Source organism: Aethalodelphis obliquidens, unplaced genomic scaffold (genome assembly GCF_003676395.1).
Source record: "Aethalodelphis obliquidens isolate GAN/ISIS:26980383/991018 unplaced genomic scaffold, ASM367639v1 scaffold19, whole genome shotgun sequence".
Taxonomy (NCBI): Eukaryota; Metazoa; Chordata; class Mammalia; order Artiodactyla; family Delphinidae; genus Aethalodelphis; species Aethalodelphis obliquidens.
The window spans coordinates 13,707,039-13,730,109 of NW_020837963.1; the positions used below are offsets into that span (position 1 = coordinate 13,707,039).

At 43.6% G+C, this 23,071-nt stretch overlaps 1 protein-coding gene across 10 annotated transcripts in view; it reads left to right on the forward strand.

Moving 5' to 3' along the window:
- NEDD4L (NEDD4 like E3 ubiquitin protein ligase) overlaps positions 1-23,071 on the forward strand; it is a 344,189-nt gene that overhangs the window by 296,970 nt on the left and 24,148 nt on the right. For all 10 annotated transcript variants that reach the window (XM_027118610.1, XM_027118611.1, XM_027118612.1 and 7 more), the window contains 6 exons: positions 1,947-2,005; positions 11,198-11,263; positions 13,016-13,245; positions 14,706-14,827; positions 17,246-17,316; positions 18,960-19,055. In XM_027118610.1, the coding sequence (XP_026974411.1) occupies positions 1,947-2,005; positions 11,198-11,263; positions 13,016-13,245; positions 14,706-14,827; positions 17,246-17,316; positions 18,960-19,055 (644 nt within the window). The remainder of the gene's footprint in view (positions 1-1,946; positions 2,006-11,197; positions 11,264-13,015; positions 13,246-14,705; positions 14,828-17,245; positions 17,317-18,959; positions 19,056-23,071) is intronic.

The following is a 23,071-nucleotide window of genomic DNA, read 5'->3' on the forward strand; positions in this document are numbered from 1 at the left end:
GGTATGGGGACTCGGGTCCCTTCCGCAGCCAGGCGGGAGCGCCTAAGGGATGGTGCAGAAGGGAGTCTGACGCGGTCAGGTTTGTGCTCTAGAGCAGGCGTCCCCAGCCTTTTTGGCACCAGGGTCCTGCCTTGTGGAAGACAGTTTTCCCACGGATGGGGGTGGGGGAGGAGGGGTGGTTCGGGGGTGCTGCGAGCGCTGGGGAGCCGCAGGTGAGGCTTCGCTCGCGGGCCCTCGGCCCGGGGGTGAGAGCTTCAAAGGAAGTTTTGAACGGGGGTGAGTGAGACTGAGGCCAGGGAGACCTAGAGAGTAGTCCGGGGAGAAGATGAGCGCTCGGGAAAGAAGCCTTTTCAGAGAGGTGGGGACAGGTGGTGACCACCGGAGTGAAAGGTAAGCGAGGATGGAGGGTATGGCAGGTGCCGGACCTGAACAGTGGACGGACGGACTGTGGTGCTGTTAATAAGGAATCCAGGGCTGTATGAGCCATTCTGGTAGTGGAGGATTATGGGTCAACTTCTGGCAGAGGAGGGTTTGAGGTGTTTCCCAGGGGACATCCAGGTGCAGGTGTCAAGGATGGAGCTTGAGGTTCTGGTTTGGACAGATGTGGGGGTCATCATATGGAGGTAGCAGGTAATTTCTTTTCTGGTTTGATGATGGTACCCAGTCTATCTATAGTCTAAGGCAGTTTTTACTCAGCTATGTTCTTTTTCTTTTATTTCCTTTTCTCCTGTTTTGCATCACAGCAACAGCTCTTAATTTCCAAAAACTTCTGTCTTCAAAGTAAGGGACCCAAAAATACCTTTTGCTTCGTCCTTCAGCGTTCTCTGAAACAGTCGAAACAGTTCTTGTAACTTTTCTGCCAGCGTGAATCTAGAATCGTCATGTGCTTTGGTAGCTTAATTTTAAAACTTTACCACTGCTTTTGTTAAAATAATTATCATACCAGACTTCGAAAAATTCCTGGGATAGTCATTAAAACCAAATTTATTAGTTATTCTTATCAGTCCACTTACGAAGTATACCAGAAAAAAACAGACTGTTCTTCTCAAACAGATCATTTCCTTTTTTACAAACCAGCTTAGATTTCCTAACACTCCAGAGAGAAACCTATTCTTCCCCGTCTACCCTCCCCATATCTTTCGTGTGAGTTCATTCCTGCGCCCCCCCATATATACACACAGTAGCATAAAGTCTTTTTAAGTAAGGCACAGTCACAAATCCCAAGTGACCCAGGTAGCTAATGTGTGTTTCCACCTACACCATTGAAGCAGTGGTATAGGTGACCTTTACTAATCTTATTGACGTTGACTCATTTGGAAGAAAGAACCACTTCTCACCAGCTTGACCAAAAGGGAACCTTTTCTCTGGAATCCTCCTCTGCTGCATCTAATTCTCATTTTTTGGACTGCCTTAGCTGTTTTGATTTTTGTGTGCATATGAGTGACACATGTCATGGATTATTCATTTGTTCAACTTAAGCTTTTTAATTGAAAGCCGTTTGCAACACCATAAGCAAAGGAAAGAGTATTTGAAATGAGAAAAAAATCATGTGTGTGTGTTAACTTTTGGGGAACTAAAATCTTTTATGCTTTTCTTTAATTAAATGAAAATCAACCTCAAGTTATAAATCCTTGAAGGTACAGGGGTTTATAATTGAAATTTCAGCAGATTGCTTGCCCAAAACAGTGTGAGTAGATGGTTTTACTTTAGTTGTGCATTTTTGATTGTTTTTAACTAAACAGTATGGGGGGCTGCGGTGCAGATTGCCTTACAGAGTATAGTTCTCTTCTAACCCTGAAATACTAAGTTATTTATCCTTGGGAGTCAGGATGGGGAACTGGGGGAACTTTTGGAAAATCCAGAAATAATTCTTTCTAAAACATTTTGGACATGAAATAGATTGAACTAATAAGCCGGCTTCTGTGTTTGTTTTTAAATATTTCCAGATAGCAAAATTACTCAGTGGGAAGACCCAAGACTGCAGAATCCAGCTATTACTGGTCCGGTTAGTATTCTCAAGTTCTGACTCTTCAGTATAATATTTTGGTTTCATCTAAACACACATTTCTTGTATATTCCTGCTTACCTTGATGCCAAGGGCCTGACTGGTGTCCTTGAGAAATTTAGCATTACTCCCGTCTCCTCCTTCCCGGAATTTCTGGGTGAGGTACAGCTACATTTGCCTTTTCACAGGGCTTTCAATATAAAGGAACAAACAAAATGTCCTCTCTTTCTTTTTTTTTTTTTTGCGGTATGCGGGCCTCTCACTGTTGTGTCCTCTCCCGCTGCGGAGCACAGGCTCCGGACACGCAGGCTCAGCGGCCATGGCTCACGGGCCCAGCCGCTCTGCGGCATGTGGGATCCTCCCGGACTGGGGCACGAACCCGCGTCCCCTGCATCGGCAGGCGGACTCCCAACCACTGCGCCAGCAGGGAAGCCCCCCTCTCTTCCTTTTTATATGAAGCAAAACTTTGTCCTGTATTTGTAGAGTTTTAACGTTTCTTGAGGCCAAGGGTAGTATATGTATGCTAACAAATTTAAATTGGATCCGGAATCTCTTCCGGCTCTAAAACTCTGCAAAGGTTTGGGTGAGGGGGTAGCTGCACTCCAGAACTGGCAGTTAAGAATCTTATCTCTGCTGACCCACTAACTTTCTCATAGTCCCCTTATGTGTGTTCATAAGGAAGAGTGACACCCTGGCACTGGTCAGCAGGCACCTGGTATCAAACACCTGAAAGGAGTCTGTGGAATACTCCAGGGTCTTTTGTCAGTGGTTACATGAGTTCAAGGAGAGACTCTGCAATTGCAGGAACTGTACTGGGATGAGCAGAAGATTGCAAATTGGGGAATCTTTTAATAACTGGAGGAGCTAAAGGAAGGGAAGTTTGTTATATCAAGTGCTGAGCTAAGACACCAATAGGTATATTTAAAATACTAATTTTGTGGCTTTAATCTGATTTGGTTCAAATTACATTTTGAATTATAGGTCCATTTGAAAACTTGATAGATAACACAGTGCAAACGCACCTTGATACCTGACATCCCTTTAGTTACCTGTTGGATTTGGATTTGTCCAGCTGCTTTGCTTAGCGGTTGATGCGAAGTGCCCAATGCCACATGGGTCAGAACAGGCGTCAGCTCCTCTGCATGTAGCTTAACAAACACCTGCTTCACTACCACAGCTCCTTTTGTTACATTCACAGTCACAATAAGTTAGAGTAGTATTTTCTCTTCTCCATCATGAGAAACAAGGTAAATTAAAGAAACGATGCTGTTTTCAAGCAACAGAAGACTTTTGACAATGATGAAGCCTTTTCAAATATTTCTATTGCTTATTGATCATCTGTCTTCATGCAACACTGTTAGTTTTTATAATTACTGTTGAAAATTATTTAGCATCATAAATCTAGGTAGATTTGCCCTGAAGAAAGCTCTTTCTTTGTTTTCTACTAACAAAAGAGCCTTGTTCACTCTTTTTTTTATTATTGGTAGTATTTCTTTCAATAAGAGCATGTGTATTTAGGTAATTATTACCTTAGTGTAGATACTTTGTCTTAGTTTTAATTCAGTTCTAAATTTTTGGTAATTTCCATAATGATTTCTTTCTGTCCTTAACTTACAAATCATTTAGAATATGCTTTTTAGTTTCTGAGAGTATGAGACGGTTTTTACCTGTTTCTTACTGATTTCTGATTTTATTGCATTGTGGTCATATAACATTGTCTATGGAATATTATCAGACATTTGAAACGTCTTTGGAGGCTTGGCCATTTTTTGTTAATGTTCTTTTTGTGTTTGAAAAGAATGTGTATTCTGTCTTTGCTGGGTATAGAGTTCTTTATATATGTCTGTTACATCAGGCCTATGGTGTTCAAATTTTCCATTTCCATGACACCATTTTTCCTGGCTTTTCTTTATCTAACCGAGTCAGCTGGGTCAGCACATCTCCCATGGTGACTGTGGCTTTGTCAGTCATTATGTTCACTTTCTCTTCACTAGTACTTGCCTAGTATATCTTTTCTGTCCTTTAACTATCTCTGTTTTATCTTTTTTCTTGTTTTCTGTTGGACTGATAGAGTACTCTTTATTTTCTTTCATTTGCTATACTTGCTTGGACGTTGTATTTTCTATTTCTGTTCTTTTGGTGCTCACATTAAAATTTTTAACCAATATACTTGACCTTTGTCAAAATTAATCCCTCTCTTTTCCTGGATAATATACGACTTCGGGGAACTTCAGTGCTGTTCTTCCCACTCCTACTTTCCATTGTTCAGTGGAATTTTAAAACTACCTTGTCTTTAAACTTGCCAAATAATCATTAATATTTTCTCTTTTTTTCAACAGTCAATGCTTGTTTAATTTACTTACATGTAAACGAATTCCTTTGCCCACCATTGTTCTTTTTTTTCTAACATCTTTATTGGAGTATAATTGCTTTGCAATGGTGTGTTAGTTTCTGCTGTATAACAGAGTGAATCAGCTGTACATATACATATATCCCCATATCTCCTCCCTCTTCTGTCTCCCTCCCACCCTCCCTATCCCACCCCTCTAGGTGGTCACAAAGCACTGAGCTGATCTCCCTGTGCTATGTGGCTGCTTCCCACTACCTATCTGTTTTACATTTCGTAGTGTATATATGTCCATGCCACTCTCTCACTTCATCCCAGCTTACCCTTCTCCCTCCCCATGTCCTCAAGTGCATTCTCTACGTCTGCGCCTTTATTCCTGTCCTGCCCCTAGGTTCTTCAGAACCCATTTTTTTCTTAGATTCCATATATATGTGTTAGCATACGGTATTTGTTTTTCTCTTTCTGACTTACTTCACTCCGTATGACAGTCTCTAGGTCCTTCACCTCACTACAAATAACGCAATTTCGTTTCTTTTCATGGCTGAGTAATATTCCGTTATATGTATGTGCCACATCTTCTTTATCCATTCATCTGTCGATGGACACTTCGGTTGCTTCCACGTCCCCACCATTGGTTCTTGCATCTACTTTTCTCCAGGTTAAGTTTTCTCCGTAATAAAGTTTAATCTCTAGTTCATGGTTCTCAAATTGTGGCCTATAGATCAACAGCATCATTCAGAAACTTACTAGACATGTAAATTTGGGGCTCCCAACCCGGACCTACTGAAAATCAGCAACTTTGGTTGTGGGCCCTGCAGTCTGTGTTTTAACATATGCTCCCAGGGATTCTGAGGCTGACTCAAGTTTGAGAACCTCTTCTCTGGCGGCAATTTCAGTGAGGGTCTGAGGGGGGGGGCGCTTACCGACCTCTCTGTTAAATGATAGTTTAGCTGATTATAGACTCCTTAGTCAACAATTTCTTTCCTTCAGTACTTTGGAGACTTTTTTTTTTGTCTCTTCCGGCCTCCATAACTGATGATGAGAAGTTCGTTGTCACTCTGATTGTCATTTTTTTGGTGAGTAAATCTCTCTTCTCTGGTGATTTTGAATTTTTCTCCGTGTCTTTGATTTTCTACAGTTTATTTATTCCACTCTGGATTCATTGTGACTCTTCCATATGGGGATGGTGTCTCTCCTTTATTCAGGAAAATTCCCTGCAGTTATTTCTTCACATACTGTACCTTTCCCATTTTTATTATCTGCATCAGTAACTCCTGTTGGGTATTTGACTCACTTTTACATTCTGTCTCCCTTATCTTTTAGCTTTCCCATCTTCTTTCTCATTGCTGTATTGTGGGCTCAGCTCTTCCAGTTAATTATCTTTTAAGCTTTTTATAATCTACTCTATCAGTTCATTGTGTCTATTATTTCAGTGACTGGATTTAATTGCTCAAAGTTCTCTTTGGTCTTTTTCAATTTGCTTGGTCTTTTTAGTTATTGTTATTTGGTCCTGTTCTTCCCTTTTATTTATTTTTCTATTCGTACTTACAGCTTTTTAATCATTCTTAAAATATTTGTTCCAGCGCCTCTTCTAGATTATTTTATTATCTCTGCTTCTAGGGGCATTAAATCTCCCACTTGTTATGTCTGTAGACTCTCCTCAGTGGTAGTTGATTGCCTAGTTCAGTTTATAATTTTGTGTTTTTAAGTGTGTGTGTGCTCATCTTCATTTTTTTTCTTTATGGAGCTTTTATACATCCTGACTTGTATTTACTGTTAACTTCTTAGCTTGGGTTTATGCCCCCTTAGTTACTATAACTATGGACCTCCTACCTACGTTGGTGTAGGCTTGGGAGTCTGAATTTATTAGAGGTCTGGTTTTTTTGTTTGTTTTTCTTCCGGTTCCCATCCTGGATAGAAGGGAAGCTTCCTTGCAACTCTCCCAGGCCTGTGGGTAGAATTTTCTTGAACCCTGTTCAGATGTAGGTCTTAAGCAGGGAGCTCTGTCTGACTCCCCTGGTCATACAGACTGTAGGCCGTGCTCTGTGTCCCCATGTGAGGATTAAAAACCCAAGCCCAAGCCACAAGTCTAGGTCCAAAGCCCACTTCTTTAATTTTGTCTTTCTGCATATCTGGTACCTAGAGTTTTTTCCCCAAGTTTTAAAAGTTCCTACATATTAGGGGAGAGGGGACCCTTCTGTGGCATCACTGTGAGTCAGTATGCTCTCTGTATGACGAGCATCACCATTAAAAGCATTAGAAACATGAAGTGCTATTTGTAGTTGCTACTCAAGAACACTATCTCATGCTTGTGTAACACTTCATACTTATTCAAGAACTTTATAATCAACTGCTTTGAAACTCACAGCCATCCTCTCAGTATGGTAGGGAAGAAGTTGGGATTCCCAATTTGTCAGCAGCTCAGAAAGCTAATTGCCAAAAGTTTGGCACATGTCAGAATCCAGGCCAGAGCCCCAGATGTGCTGGAATTACCGACGTCTCCGTGTCAGGCCTGAGCCCTTCTCCGCAAGGAGCTCTGGTGTCCGTAATGGACAATAATGGCATGAAAACCTTTAGACCCCACTTACACAATGTCAGGTTTTCACTTTGTTCAAAAAAGAAAGCATATTTAATAGAGAGCAACTTTAATCAACAGATATGTTAATTCTTTAAATAGCTTATTTTACACATTATATTGCATGTAAGAAAATAAGATGCCAGATTTTCAAGAGAGAATAAATAATTTGGCCTGTCCAATGCAGAAATGTAATTCTCTTCAGAGGCTGCAACGTATGGATGTCTTTATCCTGGTATGTTGTTGGAATCTTTTCAGGAGAAGAATATAAAAACCTACTCTTCTTAGGCCATCGTAAGAACGACCCCTAGAGAGAAAAGATGAGTATTGGAGGAGGAGGGGTATTTCTCAACTTTCATGCATCATTCCCCAGAAGAAGAAAGACCAGAAATATCTCAGTACTGATTTCCACCGACATCTAGTCAGCACCCACCAGGTTACACGCCAGACAAAGGCAGAGATACCATGGGCGGGGGACAACACTTTGAAATAGATTCCTTGGGAAACTTGTCATTTAAGACAGTTGAACTTGCATTCACAGTGATGAATGTTTAACCCTTTTTTCAATGTTTTCAGGCAGGGAAACAAAAACAAAAAGTAATTGCTGGGAATCACAGATTTTTAGAAAGGGAAGAGCCTTAAAATTTGACTAGTCAAGTCTTTCTGCTTAACTGTAAAGGAATTCCGGAGTGGAGAAGTTATATCACAGAGCTAGCTGGCAGTCGAGTCTGCCCTGGAAGTCATGTCTTCTGAAGCTGGCATGAGATAATAAAAGGAAATCTTTTTTTTTTTTCAGCTTAATTTTCTTCTATTACAGTTAATCATAGCTAAGAACATCAAATCCTTTTCCTCTTTTGAGAACTCACTGTTCCTGTCATGGTTTGTTCCCTCCTGTCATTCTGGTTTCTGCTCAGGTTTCCCTTCCTCAGAGCTGCCTTCCCCAACCATCTCATGTAAAACAGCCACTGAGGATCTCTATCATTTTTCCACCTAGCGTTTACCACTATGTATTCATTTATTTCTTATTGCCTATTGCTCACAACAGCTTCTAAAAAAGCTACAGAGCAAAAAGCATGATAATGCCTTTATTGGCTTATGTCAGACCATTGTATCCTTTTCCTTAGGTTGGTGGTTGTCCAGATAGTGATAAAATGTCTACCTTTTCTGGAATCAGAATTCTTACAGTGTTTCATCAGACTAAACACTGCCCAAAAAAAATATGATATGTAGTCAAATCTAATGTTTAGTGAAGAGGCACATGAAGACTCGCTTAAAAATTAAAAACTAAGAACAGACCGTAGGTAGTATTGTCTTTAGAATGTTCTTAAGATACTTAAATATGTTGTCTTTTGCTCTTGAATTACAAAGCAAAATACTGACATGATCATTGTTTTCTATGAGAGTGGTAACTTTTTTTTTTTTAACATCTTTTTTGGGGTATAATTGCTTTACAATGGTGTGTTAGTTTCTGCTTTATAACAAAGTGAATCAGTTATACATATACATATGTTCCCATATCTCTTCCCTCTTGCGTCTCCCTCCCAGCAACATGTTTTTGTTTTGCCTTACTTATTATTTGTATGACCACGTCTTAAAACAGTATGAAGGGAGGAAGCTTTTGTTCTTCATGTCTCCTCTTTCCTGTCAGGAGTAAGCATGGTGAAGGTGTAAGGTTTCGAGGCTGGAGACACTTTGCAAAGGATCAGCATATTTTATTAATGTAGCACAAAATGATATCAGCAGAAGTATTCTTGCCCAAATTCACAGTATGTGCTAAAAAGCAACGAGTTGTTCTGACTGTGAGGCTGTCACAGTTACATCCAGGTGCGTGCATAAGCAATCCTTTCTGCTTCATAAAAAAATTGTAAGCCTTTTCCATCGCCTGAAGTCACAGCTCCGACTCTCGGACACTGTAAGCTACTTGACATCATAGCAGGTACCGAATATTTAAATGACTATATAAAAATGTAATTACTTTGCCTGAAGAGATTCCAGAACTTATGAATAATGTTAGCTCAGTTACTGAGCTCACTCCTGTGGTATCATCACTCTGCTCCATAGATACAGCATTCCAGATTTAAAGAAATCCTTGCCCACGACCTCTAAATAGTCAACTCCTAAAATGAGGACTTTTCCAACATGCTGTTTACCCAGTTTTTTTCCTTGACAAGTGTATCAGTTCGCTTGCCTTTCTGCTTGTTGCTTTTCTCCCAGAGATTTTTTTTTAACATTTTTATTGGAGTATTATTTCTTTACAATGTTGTGTTAGTTTCTGCTGTATAACAAAGTGAATCAGCTATATGTATACACATATCCCATATCCCCTCCCTTTTGCGTCTCCCTGCCACCCTCCCTATCCCACCCCTCTAGGTGGTCACAAAGCACCGAGCTGAGCTGATCTCCCTGTGCCATGTGGCTGCTTCCCACTAGCTATCTGTTTTACATTTGGTAGTGTATACATGTCCATGCCACTCTCTCAGTTTGTCCCAGTTTACCCTTCCCCCTCCCCGTGTCCTCAAGTCCATTCTCTATGTCTGCATCCTTATTCCTATCCTGCCCCTAGGTTCTTCAGAACCAATTTTGATTTTTTCTTTTTTAGATTCCATATATATGTGTTAGCATACGGTATTTTTTCTTTTTCTGACTTACTTCACTCTGTATGACAGACTCTAGGTCCATCCACCTCACTACAAATAACTCAATTTCATTTCTTTTTATGGCTGAGTAATATTCCATTGTATATATGTGCCACATCTTCTTTATCCATTCATCTGTCGATGGACACTTAGGTTGCTTCCGTGTCCTGGCTATTGTAAATAGTACTGCAGTGAACATTGGGGTGCATGTGTCTTTTTGAATTACGGTTTTCTCAGGGTATATGCCCAGTAGTGGGATTGCTGGGTCGTATGGTAGTTCTATTTTTAGTTTTTTAAGGAACCTCCATACTGTTCTCCATAGTGGCTGTATCAATTTACATTCCCGCCAACAGTGCCAGAGGGTTCCCTTTTCTCCACACCCTCTCCAGCATTTATTGTTTGTAGATTTTTTGATGATGGCCATTCTCACTGGTGTGAGGTGATACCTCATTGCAGTTTTGATTTGCATTTCTCTAGTGATTAGTGATGTTGAGCATCCTTTCATGTGTTTGTTGGCAATCTGTGTATCTTCTGTGGAGCAATGTCTAGTTAGGTCTTCTGCCTGTTTTTGGATTGGGTTGGTTTTTTGATATTGAGCTGCATGAGCTGCTTGTAAATGTTGGAGATTAATTCTTTGTCAGTTGCTTCATTTGCAAATATTTTCTCACATTCTGAGGGTTGTCTTTTCGTTTTATTTATGGTTTTCTTTGCTATGCAAAAGCTTTTAAGTTTCATTAGGTCCCATTTGTTTATTTTTGTTTTTATTTCCATTTCTCTAGGAGGGGGGTCAAAAAGGATCTTGCTGTGATTTATGTCGTACAGTATTCTGCCTATGTTTTCCTCTAAGAGTTTTATAGTGTCTGGCCTTACATTTAGGTCTTTAATCCATTTTGAGTTTATTTTTGTGTATGGTGTTAGGGAGTGTTCCAATTTCATTCTTTTACATGTAGCTGTCCAGTTCTCCCAGCACCACTTGTTGAAGAGGCTGCCTTTTCGCTATTATATATTCTTGCCTCCTTTATCAAAGGTGACCATATGTGTGTGGGTTTATCTCTGGGCTTTCTATCCTGTTCCATTGATCTGTATTTCTGTTTTTGTGCCAGTACCTTACTGTCTTGATTACTGTAGCTTTGTAATATAGTCTCAAGTGTAGGAGTCTGATTCCTCCAGCTCCGTTTCTCCTTCTCAAGATTGCTTTGGCTATTCGTCTCCCAAAGATTTTTAAAGCACAATTAGTCTTTTCTGGACGACAGTGTAGGTCATTTGGAGTTGTGTGTTAAAGTATGATAGCCAATAACTTACCTAAACTACAACTATACCATGTACCCTGATGCATATTCAGACAGAAGTCACATGGAAAGTCTATTCAGTTTATGTATAATACCTCTAAATGATTTCTTGAATATCTGTATTGTTGTTTTCAGGGGTGAAAGCCCTATTCAGTGCTGATTAACCTTAATCATTTCTAGAACGTTTGCATGTGCTACATAGACATTATGTAAATTTCTGTGGTTATGTGGAGAGTGATGATTTTAAGGTTCATGATTCATGAAATTTTCTGAACGTTGGCTTAGTACCCATAAAATTTCAAACATGTTGTTCATATTATCTATATTTATACATTTGTCTTCCAGGCTGTTCCTTACTCCAGAGAATTTAAGCAGAAATATGACTACTTTAGGAAGAAATTAAAGAAACCTGTGAGTACATATCTTCCAAAAATGCTGTTTTAGTCATTTGTAAGTTACCCAAATTACTTCACTGAGAACAACTCGTTTCTTACTGTTACATGTATACTAAAAATATGACCTTCCTTTTCTCACTGCACTTTGATCCACCTGGATCTTCAATCTGCATTTTCTTTTTAACAGACATGGTAAGTGAAGATTAACTGAGTATTACATATCCAGTCACCTGAAGGTAATTTCTTATGTAATACATTAAAAAATAGATACGATTTTTATGAGGTATAAAATAATTCAGGAACTAGTGAAAAATTGTGGAGAAGCCTATGCAATCAATTATGGCTATCCTATTTAATAAAATCTAGCTCCTAATTCGAAAAATGTTCAAGTCCCTTTACATTCAGAAATACAGTTTTAATGATGATATGTACAACAAAAATATAATTTATAATATTTGACATATTAAGACCAAGTGTAATTTTCAGATTAAAATTCTTACTAGGAAACCCATTAAGATTCTGACAAAAACTGAGAAACCCTGTAAGGCTTTTTACAGGCAGTGTTTTAAAATACAATATTATATTTTCTACTGACATCTCTCCCCAGATACTTTAATACTATGTCTTCTGTTTTACTTTCTGATTTCACCTCTCTGGTGTAAATTTTACCAGTTTTCTCCTAAGTTTGTGCCTTCACTATTTTGGGGGTGTTTTTGTTCCCGTCACCATTTCTTGGCTTCCTCACTGGGGAAAGCTGCAGCTCAGATCACCCCCATTTGCCTGTGTTCCTTCCCCATCTCCCCCACCCCGCTCCACTCCCTCAGCTGATGCCTCATTTTCCTGGCCTCTGCTATGGACGAGGCACTGGGGATGCAGAGACACTTGGAACACAGCCTCTGCCTTGGGGAGCTCCCTCTTACGGGTTCTGTTCTCTCTTCTAACATCCTGACTCAAGGAGCTCCTGGGTAACTCCTTCTGAAATGACTCACATTTGAACCTGTGGAATTCCAGTGTTTCTTTGTGCGCCGCCTGCATTTCCTCCAGTGATGTGATGACTGTAGACATCACGCTGTCTCACTTTGTGGCACTTGCACCGTGGTACCTTCTGCCTGGAAACTGACTCTGTAGATCCATCATCCTGGCAAAGCTGACCCTGGACCTGTTTTGCCAGGAAGCAGTTATTCACAACTTCAGTCAAGTGCTTTTTTATTTTCACGTTTAGTAACTGTTGCCTTTGGGATGCTTGCCCACAACTTGGCCGTGATAATCAGGGTCCCACTCCCCATGGCAACAGAACTAGCTTGTAGGCATCATGGTCACAGCTACCAGCTGGAGTCCCTTACCAGGGCTGAGGGTCATCCCAGCCTGGCCAGGTGGGGATTGTCTATGGGTTTTAATCCCCTGGACTTTGACTAAAACAGTATACAGAGTTGACCATATTTCAGTTGCCAGTGGGCAGATAAGTGCCCCACAGTTGCTTATAAAAAGGAGAGAGGATGACTGTCTTCACTCAGCATAGTTTCTTCTGCAGCGCGTGTTGCTGGCTCAGTCTGACACCTGCTGGTGGATGCTGTGTGTCTCCTCCTGACACTCTGTGTGAAGAACAATCTAGAAAGGAGAGAGTTTCGGTTGGAACCATTCATCATTGCTTGTTTATTTGAAGGCTGCCATCATTTCTGCTCTTTGTTTTTGTTTTTTTTTCTGTTAGGAAGTAAGGTGTATATTTACTGTCTGATGGTGTGTGGGGTTTTTTTCCTCTTGTTTTTAGGCTGATATTCCAAATAGGTTTGAAATGAAACTTCACAGAAATAACATATTTGAAGAGTCCTATCGGAGAATCATGTCTGTGAAAAGACCAGATGTCCTGAAAGCTAGGCTGTGGATTGAATTTGAATCAGAAAAAGGTCTGGACTATGGGGGCGTGGCCAGAGAATGGTTCTTCTTACTGTCCAAAGAGATGTTCAACCCCTATTACGGTCTGTTCGAGTACTCTGCAACGTAAGTGTCTGGAGTGCATTCAGAAGGTGTCCGCACTGAAGCAGTTTTATTCTTCATGAATTTAAACTTAATGAAAGAATAAGCAGCTCACTCAGAGGTGAATTGACACTGCTGATTTCAGCCCCTCCCCGCCAGCCCCTGTAAGTCTAGAACAGGTCTGACTCTTCATGGTGAACTAACGTACTCTGTGAACACCTAAAAATAATTCTTCTCTTGTCTGTTGTGTTCATGTAATTGAGATTGAAAATGTGTTGGGTACTTAACGCTAAGGAACAAGGCAATTTTCATTCATAACGTTATGTTAATTTAGGAGAATTTGTCACTGTCAGAATTCAGAAGGTTGTTGTCTTATGAACAAGAATAGTTTCTGAAGTCAAATTACTTAAAGGCAAACTGAGGACCCGTCCTTTAGGATCCAAAGGACCACGCCCACCCCACCGTGCATTAGGATTTCATCACTGCCAGGCGTGCAGACCGAGGCAGAGTCCATTGCTTTCTCGGGAATCAAACACTGCTACTCGCAAGGCCACCCTTTCCTCCTCCAGGCTGTGGCTTCTCCAGAGGCTTAGGCAGGACCCGAGCCCCCAGTAAAACAGTTGACCTTGAAAAGCAGCCTGTGCTCTGCAGGCACAAGGGTTCTCCCGTGTCTTCCCCCTGGTGCCGGTCTCCTGGGAGCTCTTTTGGAAGGCAGCCTCAGTGTTCTTCTCCGATGCTCTGGCCAAGAATTTCCCATTTTGTAAAATTGATAAAAGCCATTGAAGTGGAGGGGAGGATCCAGAGGCGAGATCTGCACCTCTTACCCACATTCCCAAAGCTGCCCCCAGAAGAATCTGGCCCCGGAGCCCATTTTGCAAACCACCGATCCTCCTGATGGTGAGATCAAAGAAGGGCGATGAGGTGTACATCAACCTCGTGAGGTTTGCACTGTTGGGACAGCCGTATGTTGCTACCAGTGGCCTCCAGGCCTTTCAGGGCAGAATGCTGGTCAGATGGATCAGGGGTTGGACCCCTGGGAAAAATTTTAATCCCCAAACCAAAAGCTTCTCAAGGGAGTTAACCCCCTTTCTCACAGAGACAACCTGTTGCACTCACACGTAGCTGGGAATCCCTGTCCAGCCCCTTTGGTATGTGGGGCTTCTCAGCTTCCCCAAATACCTGGCTGAACCGTATGAAATTGAGATTTTTGTCGATCAACAGTAGTCAGAGATCCAGTTTCTCACGGTTTAACATGACGGCATATTCACCAGCTCCAGTAGACCTCCGTCCTTGGTCACGGAAAAGGGCTAACCAAATCAGCCCCGTTGTCTGGCTTTTATGCCTTACCTGTCAGGTACAGGATGTTTGTAGGCGCACTGTAAAAGCTTAATGACAGGCAGCACTGGAAAATTCAAATTCTTGCATTTCTTATTTATTGCATTTATTTACCACCTTTCTTTTTCTCTCTCTCCCTCCCTAAAAAGGGACAACTACACACTTCAGATCAATCCCAATTCAGGCCTCTGTAATGAAGATCATTTGTCCTATTTCACTTTTATTGGAAGAGTTGCTGGTCTGGCAGTATTTCATGGGAAACTTTTAGATGGTAAGTTATTAAAAAGTGTTGAAGTAATAAAAATTGGACAGTGCTGTCTGTGGTCTCTTATCAGGTGTCTTATCTTTCACATCATAGGTTTTAAGCAAAAGTGCTTCACTGGTTCTCCCTCTGTAAATCAGTAGTTTCTTTAATGTTTTGTCCATAATGAAGGTGCTTTTTTTCCTGGTGTCATCTTATCTGAGCACTGAAGACATAGTGTCTACACACAGTTTGAAAAAGGTTTTTTTTGAAAAACTTAAGTGTGAAGCACAGAACATTCTGTATTTGTGCATTTTCTATGTTTTCCAGAATAACATTTCTTTAGCAGGAACTAGATTTGATGACAGATGGAAAGTATTGATTGAAAAGTTCATTAAAACGGTCTAATTCAGCCAGTATCCTGCCATTGTCCTGTTTGTCCCCAAATTACCATTTTTTTGAATGTGAAGAGACTGTAAATAATTTCAAAGCAGTGTTATAACTCAGCTAAGACCTTGACCCCTGAGATCACTGCTGAAACAGATGGCACAGAATAATCTCATTATTATCTAAAGCATGTAAGTCATGCAAAGTACCAAGAATTTCAAGGGACCTTGGAAGTCAGGAGTGAAACCCCCCTCCCTGGCTGAATCAATAGGCCTATAATAGAGACTTCTTATGGATTTGGTCATTGAAAAAGTAGTGCCCTTAAGAGAACATTACAGAAATCATCAGCGAGGAAAGAGAATCAGAAATATTTTTGAAGAATTTAGGTGTGAAGTGGTTGAGAGTAGAAGACAGATGAAGATTAAGATTGACACTGCAGTTACTGGAGAGAGAGATTTCCAGGAGAATTATGGGAATTGCATTTGTGGAACCTTAGCTATGCTAGTTGATGTACCCTGTGTACTTCCTCCTTTAATAAATTTTTACTGGTAATGGCTAGCTGATTTTGATCCTCTAATTTCAACATTGTATTTTTTATGGGGGGCGGGGCTGGTGGCAGGAGTAAACACTTTTTTTTCTGATTGGGGGAAACTGTTCTCACTCTGTATAGGTATATACAGTGAATGTATTTTAATTTGCAGCACTGGAGTCATGCCATAGATTATTAGAACGGCCGTTATGTACCTTCTGCTGAGAAAGAAGACGTTCTTAGTTGCTACAGGGGAAATAGAAGTTTAAGCTGAGATCCTGACCTCAGGGGACCGATGTTCTAGTGAGGGTACAGGAAACATGGGTCCAGAGTCCGGCAGAAGGGAGCACACGGAGGTCTCTGGGGGGGAGCGCTTTACCGGCATTAGCCTCGCCAGGAGGCTGCGGTGGGGTTGGCGCACTTAGAAGCTGGGATCGTTTCAGAAGAACGAGGATGGGCCAGGAGTCAGGGCTGCCTGGAGTAGTGATGGGAGCATCTAGGTCCCTGCTGCAAAAGGAGATAGGAGGTAACCGTGTCCTCGGGAATTGCAAGAAGAGCCCGAATGACCCCAGGTGTGTGGCCAGCAGTGTCTTTGTTTCCCGGGACCATGAACGGCCCTGGAGGCAGAGCAGACACGCTGCACATCAGATCAGCCCCTACTCCCTTCTGTGGCTTCACCCCCCAGACAGCAGGGGCTTTGAGCCGCAGCCGCAGGGCCGCACTGAGCCAGTGGGAGCGGGAACGGGCTGTGGGGGAGGCTGGTTAGACCTGGAGGGGGCGCTGAGGATGCGAGTTGAGGGTGAAGGGAGAGGACTGAGGTTCCGGGGGCGCCTGTGTCAGGGGGCGTGTGACGCTGACTTGCCTGGGACGGGGTGAAGTGGGGTCCCTGCAGGGCACCTGCGCAGTCGTGCCGGCATTGCCACCGCCCTCGCCTCCCTCAGGCCGTCATCACCCGGCCCGGGAAGACTGCACAGCCTTCTGAACGGCCTCCCTCGTTTCCTTCCTGTCTGTCCCTTCCAGTTGCTCTTCCCATTACTGCCCAAGCGATGACATTGAAATGCAGGTGGAATTGCCCCCTGGCGTTTCAGTGACTCCCCTTGGCCCTGGGCAGCGTGTAAGCTGTACACTCCCTGCCCAGTCCCTCGTCTGGCCTGTCTGCCCGGGATGCCCTGTGCTTCGGTCCTGGCGAGTCCCGGGTCTTGTCCCTCTGCTGGGAGTACCCTTCTCTCCCACCGTGCGTGCGCCGTTTGCGCTACAGATTCCTGATTGTGCCTGAAGCTCGTTTGTCACCTCCAGCAGCCTTTCTGACCTCAGCCCTCTGCTGTACCATCTCTGTTAGTATAACTGCCCTCCTTCCTAAACCCCTTCCCCCAACCCTGCCCCAAACCAGGCCCTCATCTTACTGTAGAAAACCCTCGACTGTTCTGTCCCGGTCTCTCATTCAGATGAAAGCAGGTTAATCTTTTATTTCATGCTCGGATACACAGCATCATCAAAGATTTGAAACTAACTCAGTTTTCACCGCGTTTTAGGTTTCTTCATTCGACCGTTTTACAAAATGATGCTGGGGAAGCAGATAACTCTGAATGACATGGAGTCTGTGGTGAGTAAACAGAGGTCACTCCCGCGGGCCGCACCAGCAGCTTGTGCATTATGGGAAGGCAGCCGAGACCATGTTGTAGTCACAGCAATTTTTATGGGCGTCGCCATTCAGTATGGACAACAGGGATTGTTCAAGAGGCTAACTGATCTCCCTAAATTTTTTAATAAGCAAATCATTCTTCACATTTCCTAGAATCGTGGTATTTAGGGTGGGTACACCCACATCTCAGTTACCTCTGCTTACTCGGAACTGGTTTGACCAAATTAAATCCAAGGGTCATTTGGAGACCTCATTGCTGCCCTTGTTTTCCATGGAAAACTGCTAATACTGCACACTTAGAGGTTCATCCGCTATCCCTCTGTTTTCCGACCTCAAAAAATGGCAGGGAGCCAGACGAAAACAGTAGATGAAGGGAAGACTGTTTATACTCATCCCAGATACGGAAGAAGGGTAAGGGACCACTACAGTGTAGGAGACGAATGAAAAGGTAGAAAATAACTGCTAACTTTTGATTTGGGTTTTCATGTTGCATTTAACTTATTTAATCTAGGCTGACCATTTTAGAGTTGAAAGGCTTTTCTATAAAGAACAAAAGTTGATGCTCTTTTCCTGGTATACTTTTGCTTCTGTTTTTCGTTTAATTTACCTGTACTCCCACCATTCACCTCTCACCTCTCACCATTCACCAGCCACACACGGGGCCATCAGGAAGCATCTTCGTCCATTTGGGGTGTTTGCAGCTCTGCTCTCACGTTCTGTCACTTGAGTCAGAAAGCATCTTCCTCCCCTCAGCCTCGCTGCCGTGTTGACTGTACGCGTTGTGTAGTTGGCTATATGGCCGTGCATCCCTCCCTCACAGCTCATCCTCTGGGTGTGGAAGGAGAGTAGAAGGCCAGCAGTGCACACAAGTCCACTCAGCTGGGTTTTCCCCGGGCGGGCAGCTCTGTGTATGCACGGTACCCGTGTCGAGTTTCTCTTCAGCGTTTACCTTTAGCTTAGCCTTTATGCTTTTGTTACTGTATGGTGAGGAGGCTAGGAGTATAAAAATCTCTCTTCAAGTCTAAAGTAATTTTATTCGCCACGTTGACAGTCGGTGCACACATTCTGTTTGGTCTTCGTCGAGCCCCTGGGGCTGCCCAAGAGACAGAGGAGTCCAGGCTCTCGGGGCCTGTGTTCCGGGTTTTGACACCAGGGCAGCCTCTTCCTGTTGGCTCACAGTGACTTGCAGAGAGTGCTGGAAGCACAGGAAGGGGCATAACTTGAAACCACTGGTATTTAAGTAGAGCATTCTCTATCCTTCCTCCTTTCCTCTGATATTTTCACTCTTAAAAGATGGGGAGTATGTTCATCTCTACATGTTCAGTTCCGTAATGTTATGACGGCCATCCAGAGCGGGCTGCTTCCTCTTGACAGAGGACAGGATCCAACTACAAACCCCTGTTACTACCAAAGCGGTTTTTTAGTTTGTATTTTTAAATTAAAGTGGAAGAGAAGGTTTGGGGTAGAGCTGGAAACATATTAGTGACTCATGCATTTCTTGAGATTCTGGATGGAATTACATTTAAAGGACATAATTATTTAAAGAAATGAGTGTGTGTTTTGGGAAAAAATGCTTAATTTTAATTTTTGTGTCATTTCTGTAGGATAGTGAATACTACAACTCTTTGAAATGGATCTTAGAAAACGATCCGACTGAACTGGACCTTATGTTTTGCATTGATGAAGAAAACTTTGGGCAGGTATGTGTGGGTAACCCCACGAGCTCCCCCTGGACTTTCAAAGAGTCTTTGCTTCTTTGAGTCTTTGCTGATTATCATCTGATTGTATCAGTATCTTATTGTCATGCCAGGAAGCCAAGTCCCAATTACAACTGCCTCTCTTCCTGCAAAGTTAGAGAAATTCTAAGGCCTCTGGTGTGTGAAGTAGCACCTACTTCTCACATCTAAAGCAGATCTGAATGTGAATGTTTGTGCCTTGGTTTTTTGGGGGGTTTTTTTTGTTGTTGTTGTTTTTGCGGTATGCAGGCCTCTCACTGTTGTGGCCTCTCCCGTTGCGGAGCACAGGTCCACGGCATGTGGGATCTTCCCGGACCGGGGCACAAACCCGTGTCCCCTGCATCGGCGGGCGGACTCTCGACCACTGCGCCACCAGGGAAGCCCTGTGCCTCGGTTTTAAAATTTGGATGCTTCAAAAAAATAGTGTAAATGTTTACTTAGTGATATAAATACATGACCAGGAGTAGGTGATGCCTGGGGGGGGGGCCTTGGTTTTTTTCCCTCTGCTTTAATGGTTCCCTTGTCATGGTGAAGTTTGTCTTTGGGGGCTCAGCAGGCTCAGGGTTTTCTAACATTCCTTCTTGCTTTGCACCAATACTGTCTTTAAGGCTGGATTAACCATAAAGATCAATTTCAAAGATAAAGTTGCCTTCTTGGAATTCTCATCCTCATCCTAAAGTTCTGTAGGATGTGTTTGTCTTCAACCTGAAACCTTTGGTTCATTTGTCCCCCGGTGATAACGATGCTTTTGGGAAGGACTTCTCAGGATTATCCAACCCCTGGTACCTGTCCTTTCACAAAAGCCCAGAGAGAGTTCCCATCTACCAGACCAAGTGTACGTGGCCTTGGCGTTCATGAGATCATGGAGCCCGTTTTAAGGCTTGCTAATGGAACATGACATTGATCGGTTCTTTATTGCTTCAGAGATTATTGCAAGTGTGCTCCGCTGTCCAAAAAGTGTGCTCACGTTGGCTATCGTTTCACGATGCTGTGCTCAGTTTTATAGGCGAGGTAAGGAAATCAGGTCCCTGCCCTCTTGGGTTCGCAGTCTTAGAAAAAAGAAGCTGGTGCCGCTGGATATAAAGAAATTAATGACACCTGGGGTAAAAACTGTTGCGAAGGAACGTGATCACACATACCAAAATCACTTGTTACATCCGCTCAGGCCAGGAAACCGTCACTCGTGTGAGTCCCAGAAGTGGGTGGGTCTCAGGGAGTCTGTGTTTTCTTTCCTTCCTGGTTGGTTGAGTTGAGGCACCAGGAATGAGAGAGACCCTGGGATTAATGGAAATCATCAACGAGTCCATTAAGAATCTCATTTTGCCCTCCCCATCCTTTTTCGCTCCGTACTGTGTTTCATGCCTCCAAACCTTCACAGACCGATGGACACTGCTGTCCTTGTGGGAGTCCTGTCGTGGGGTGGGGGAGGGAAATCTCTTCTGCACCACACCCAGAGCTGTCCCCTCCAGGTTAGCGGTGGCCCCCCTGCCCAGGACTGAATGTAAATGGGTTCTGGCCCTTGTCTGCTTCCTTCCTCCACTGCTCCCTCCCCTGAAGCCCCTGCAAGTCACCCCCACTTCACCCCTTCTCCCCACTCCCCACCCCACTCCGCTCTTCTCCTTCCACCTCCCCTAAGCCCTGCTGCTCTGCTGGCCCCGCCACGCTGATGCTCCCCTGCCCACTTCTTTCCTTGTCCTGCCGTCGCTCGCTGGGCGGCCTCACTCTGCGCATCTCTGCGCTGCTCACCGCCAGCCTCTTACCTGCAGCCCACACCCTTCCTCTAGCGTCCAGATTCCCCCTGCTTCGGCTGCCTCCTGAGCCGTGTCTCCTGAAAGACCCACAGGTCCCCGAACTGAAAAAGCCACTTCCTCCTCCCGACCCCCCATCTCTACTCCGGTCTAACCAGTGGCCACACCCTCCCCTCCGGCCTGAAACTGGAGTCCCCTTGGAATCGTCCCTCTCCCTCCGTGTCCAGCCGGTCGCTGCGTCCTCTAGCCCCAGCCTGCTCATCGCTCCCCTTGTCTGCACCCTCCCCTTGTTGAGGCTCTGCCGGTTCCTTGGCTGTGTCGGGTAGCAGTCTCCCTGGTCCCTACATCGCCCCTCACTCCAGTCCGTTCTCTGATGCCTCCACACATATGCTCCGGATGTAGTGGTTCTGAAGAGCAAACCTGGACCTGTAACTCTTCTGCTTGACACACATTCTTCACTGGCCAGCCTGTGCACTTCAGTGTGAATTAAAACCTTTCCTGCACGGCTTAGGACCCCTCGCTGCCCACCTTTACCTTCCCTCCCAACACCTCCGTCCTCTCACCTTCACAGCCATGGGGGGCCTGCCTCGGCGTCCCCCAGGACGCCCCGTGCCCTGTCACTGGCTGCGTGGCGCCCTCTCCTTGCCGACCCATCCTCCCCTCCCCCGCCGTAACGCTCTGTCCTCCAGCCATCCCCGGCCTGCCGCCCGCTGTGAGCCCCCTGAGGCCTGCTTGGTTTCTCCAGTGCCCGGTGTGTAGCCGTGACTGCTAAATGCTTAGTGAGCAAAGGAATGAATCATGCTGCCTAGGTTTTTTTTTAATGTTATAAGTAATGGAAGCTCCAAGTGTGAGACAACAAAATAATTGGAATTGCAATGACTTTTTTTTAAGCTGGACATATTTAAGGGTCTTAACTGCCAATTTTCAAAGGATAACACATGGCTAACCATCCTAGAACCGTGTCTTCTTTGCATTTTTAACACATGTAGGGAGGAGTAGGGATAAAGAACTAAGGAAGATTTAAAATCAGTCTTGGGTGTCAAATGCAAAAAAAAAAGGTCTCTCTATATTATATCCACTTGTAGAAATCCATGTGACTAACTTAACACAGTTCAGAAGACATTAGTGATGCCAAAGTTAGAAGCAGACTAAACCTTCCTTAGTTACAGTTAAATGTAACTATTTCCACCTGATAAGTACAAACCAAACAAGATGTTTGCATTTTTAAGTAGACTTCTGATAAAGATTCTGATGGTCATTATAGCTCATGTCTATGGTTCATTAAAAACAATTCTTAAACTTCCTCATTTAATGTGGGTTTTTCTGACTTTGGATTGAATCAGGTAGAGTAAATGCAGTAATCAAAACAGACTCACGAGATGAGTAAGATAATGATTAGATGCCCTATTTGTGAAATTACTGGCTTTCCTTTTTAGAGAGTGAAACCTGATTAACGAGGAGCTAGCATATCTATTTTGCGTTCTGGGAGGAAATGCAGAGTGAATTAAGCAGCCACACATTGATCTCATCTCCCACATCCAGTCCATCACCAGGCCCTGTCCATTTTGACTCCCGACTATTCTTCAGTTCTCTCTGTTCTCCTCGTCTGTCCCCCCAACAGCACCCAAGCCTAAGCTACCATCTTCTCTCGTAGATTCCTAACTGGTTTTTTATATCCACCTTCGGCCTCCTACAATGGCAGAGTGGTCTTTTCAGAATGTGAAATGATCATTCCATTCCTCTGCTAAAAACATGCAGAGATTTCCCACTTTATCACTGTCAAGATAGAGACCCAAGTCCTTAATTTGCCTCATGAAGTCCTGCGTGGCTGGGCCTTGCCTGTTCATCTCCAGGTGCATTTTGCATCAGTGCTGCCCCTCGTGCTTTCTGGGTCTGGTCCCACGAGACTTCTTGCACACACCAAGCTCCTTCTTGCCGCAGGACCTTTGCACATGCCATTCCTTCAGTGGGGAACACACTCCCATCATCAGTTCAGACTAAGCTAGCTCTGACCCAGGACCACAGTACTTCAGGGTATCTTCCGTGTCTCCCTATGGCAGGTACCATAGGTGACTTTGCATGTATTTGTATGGTTATGTGTTTAGCATCTCTCTCTCCCATCAGACTCAGTCTCGGTGATCGCTGCTCCGGGTCTGCCTTTTGCTCACTATTGTGCACTCATCACCTGGCAGTGCCTGGTACAGGGTAGACACTCAAAATAGAGGCGTTGAA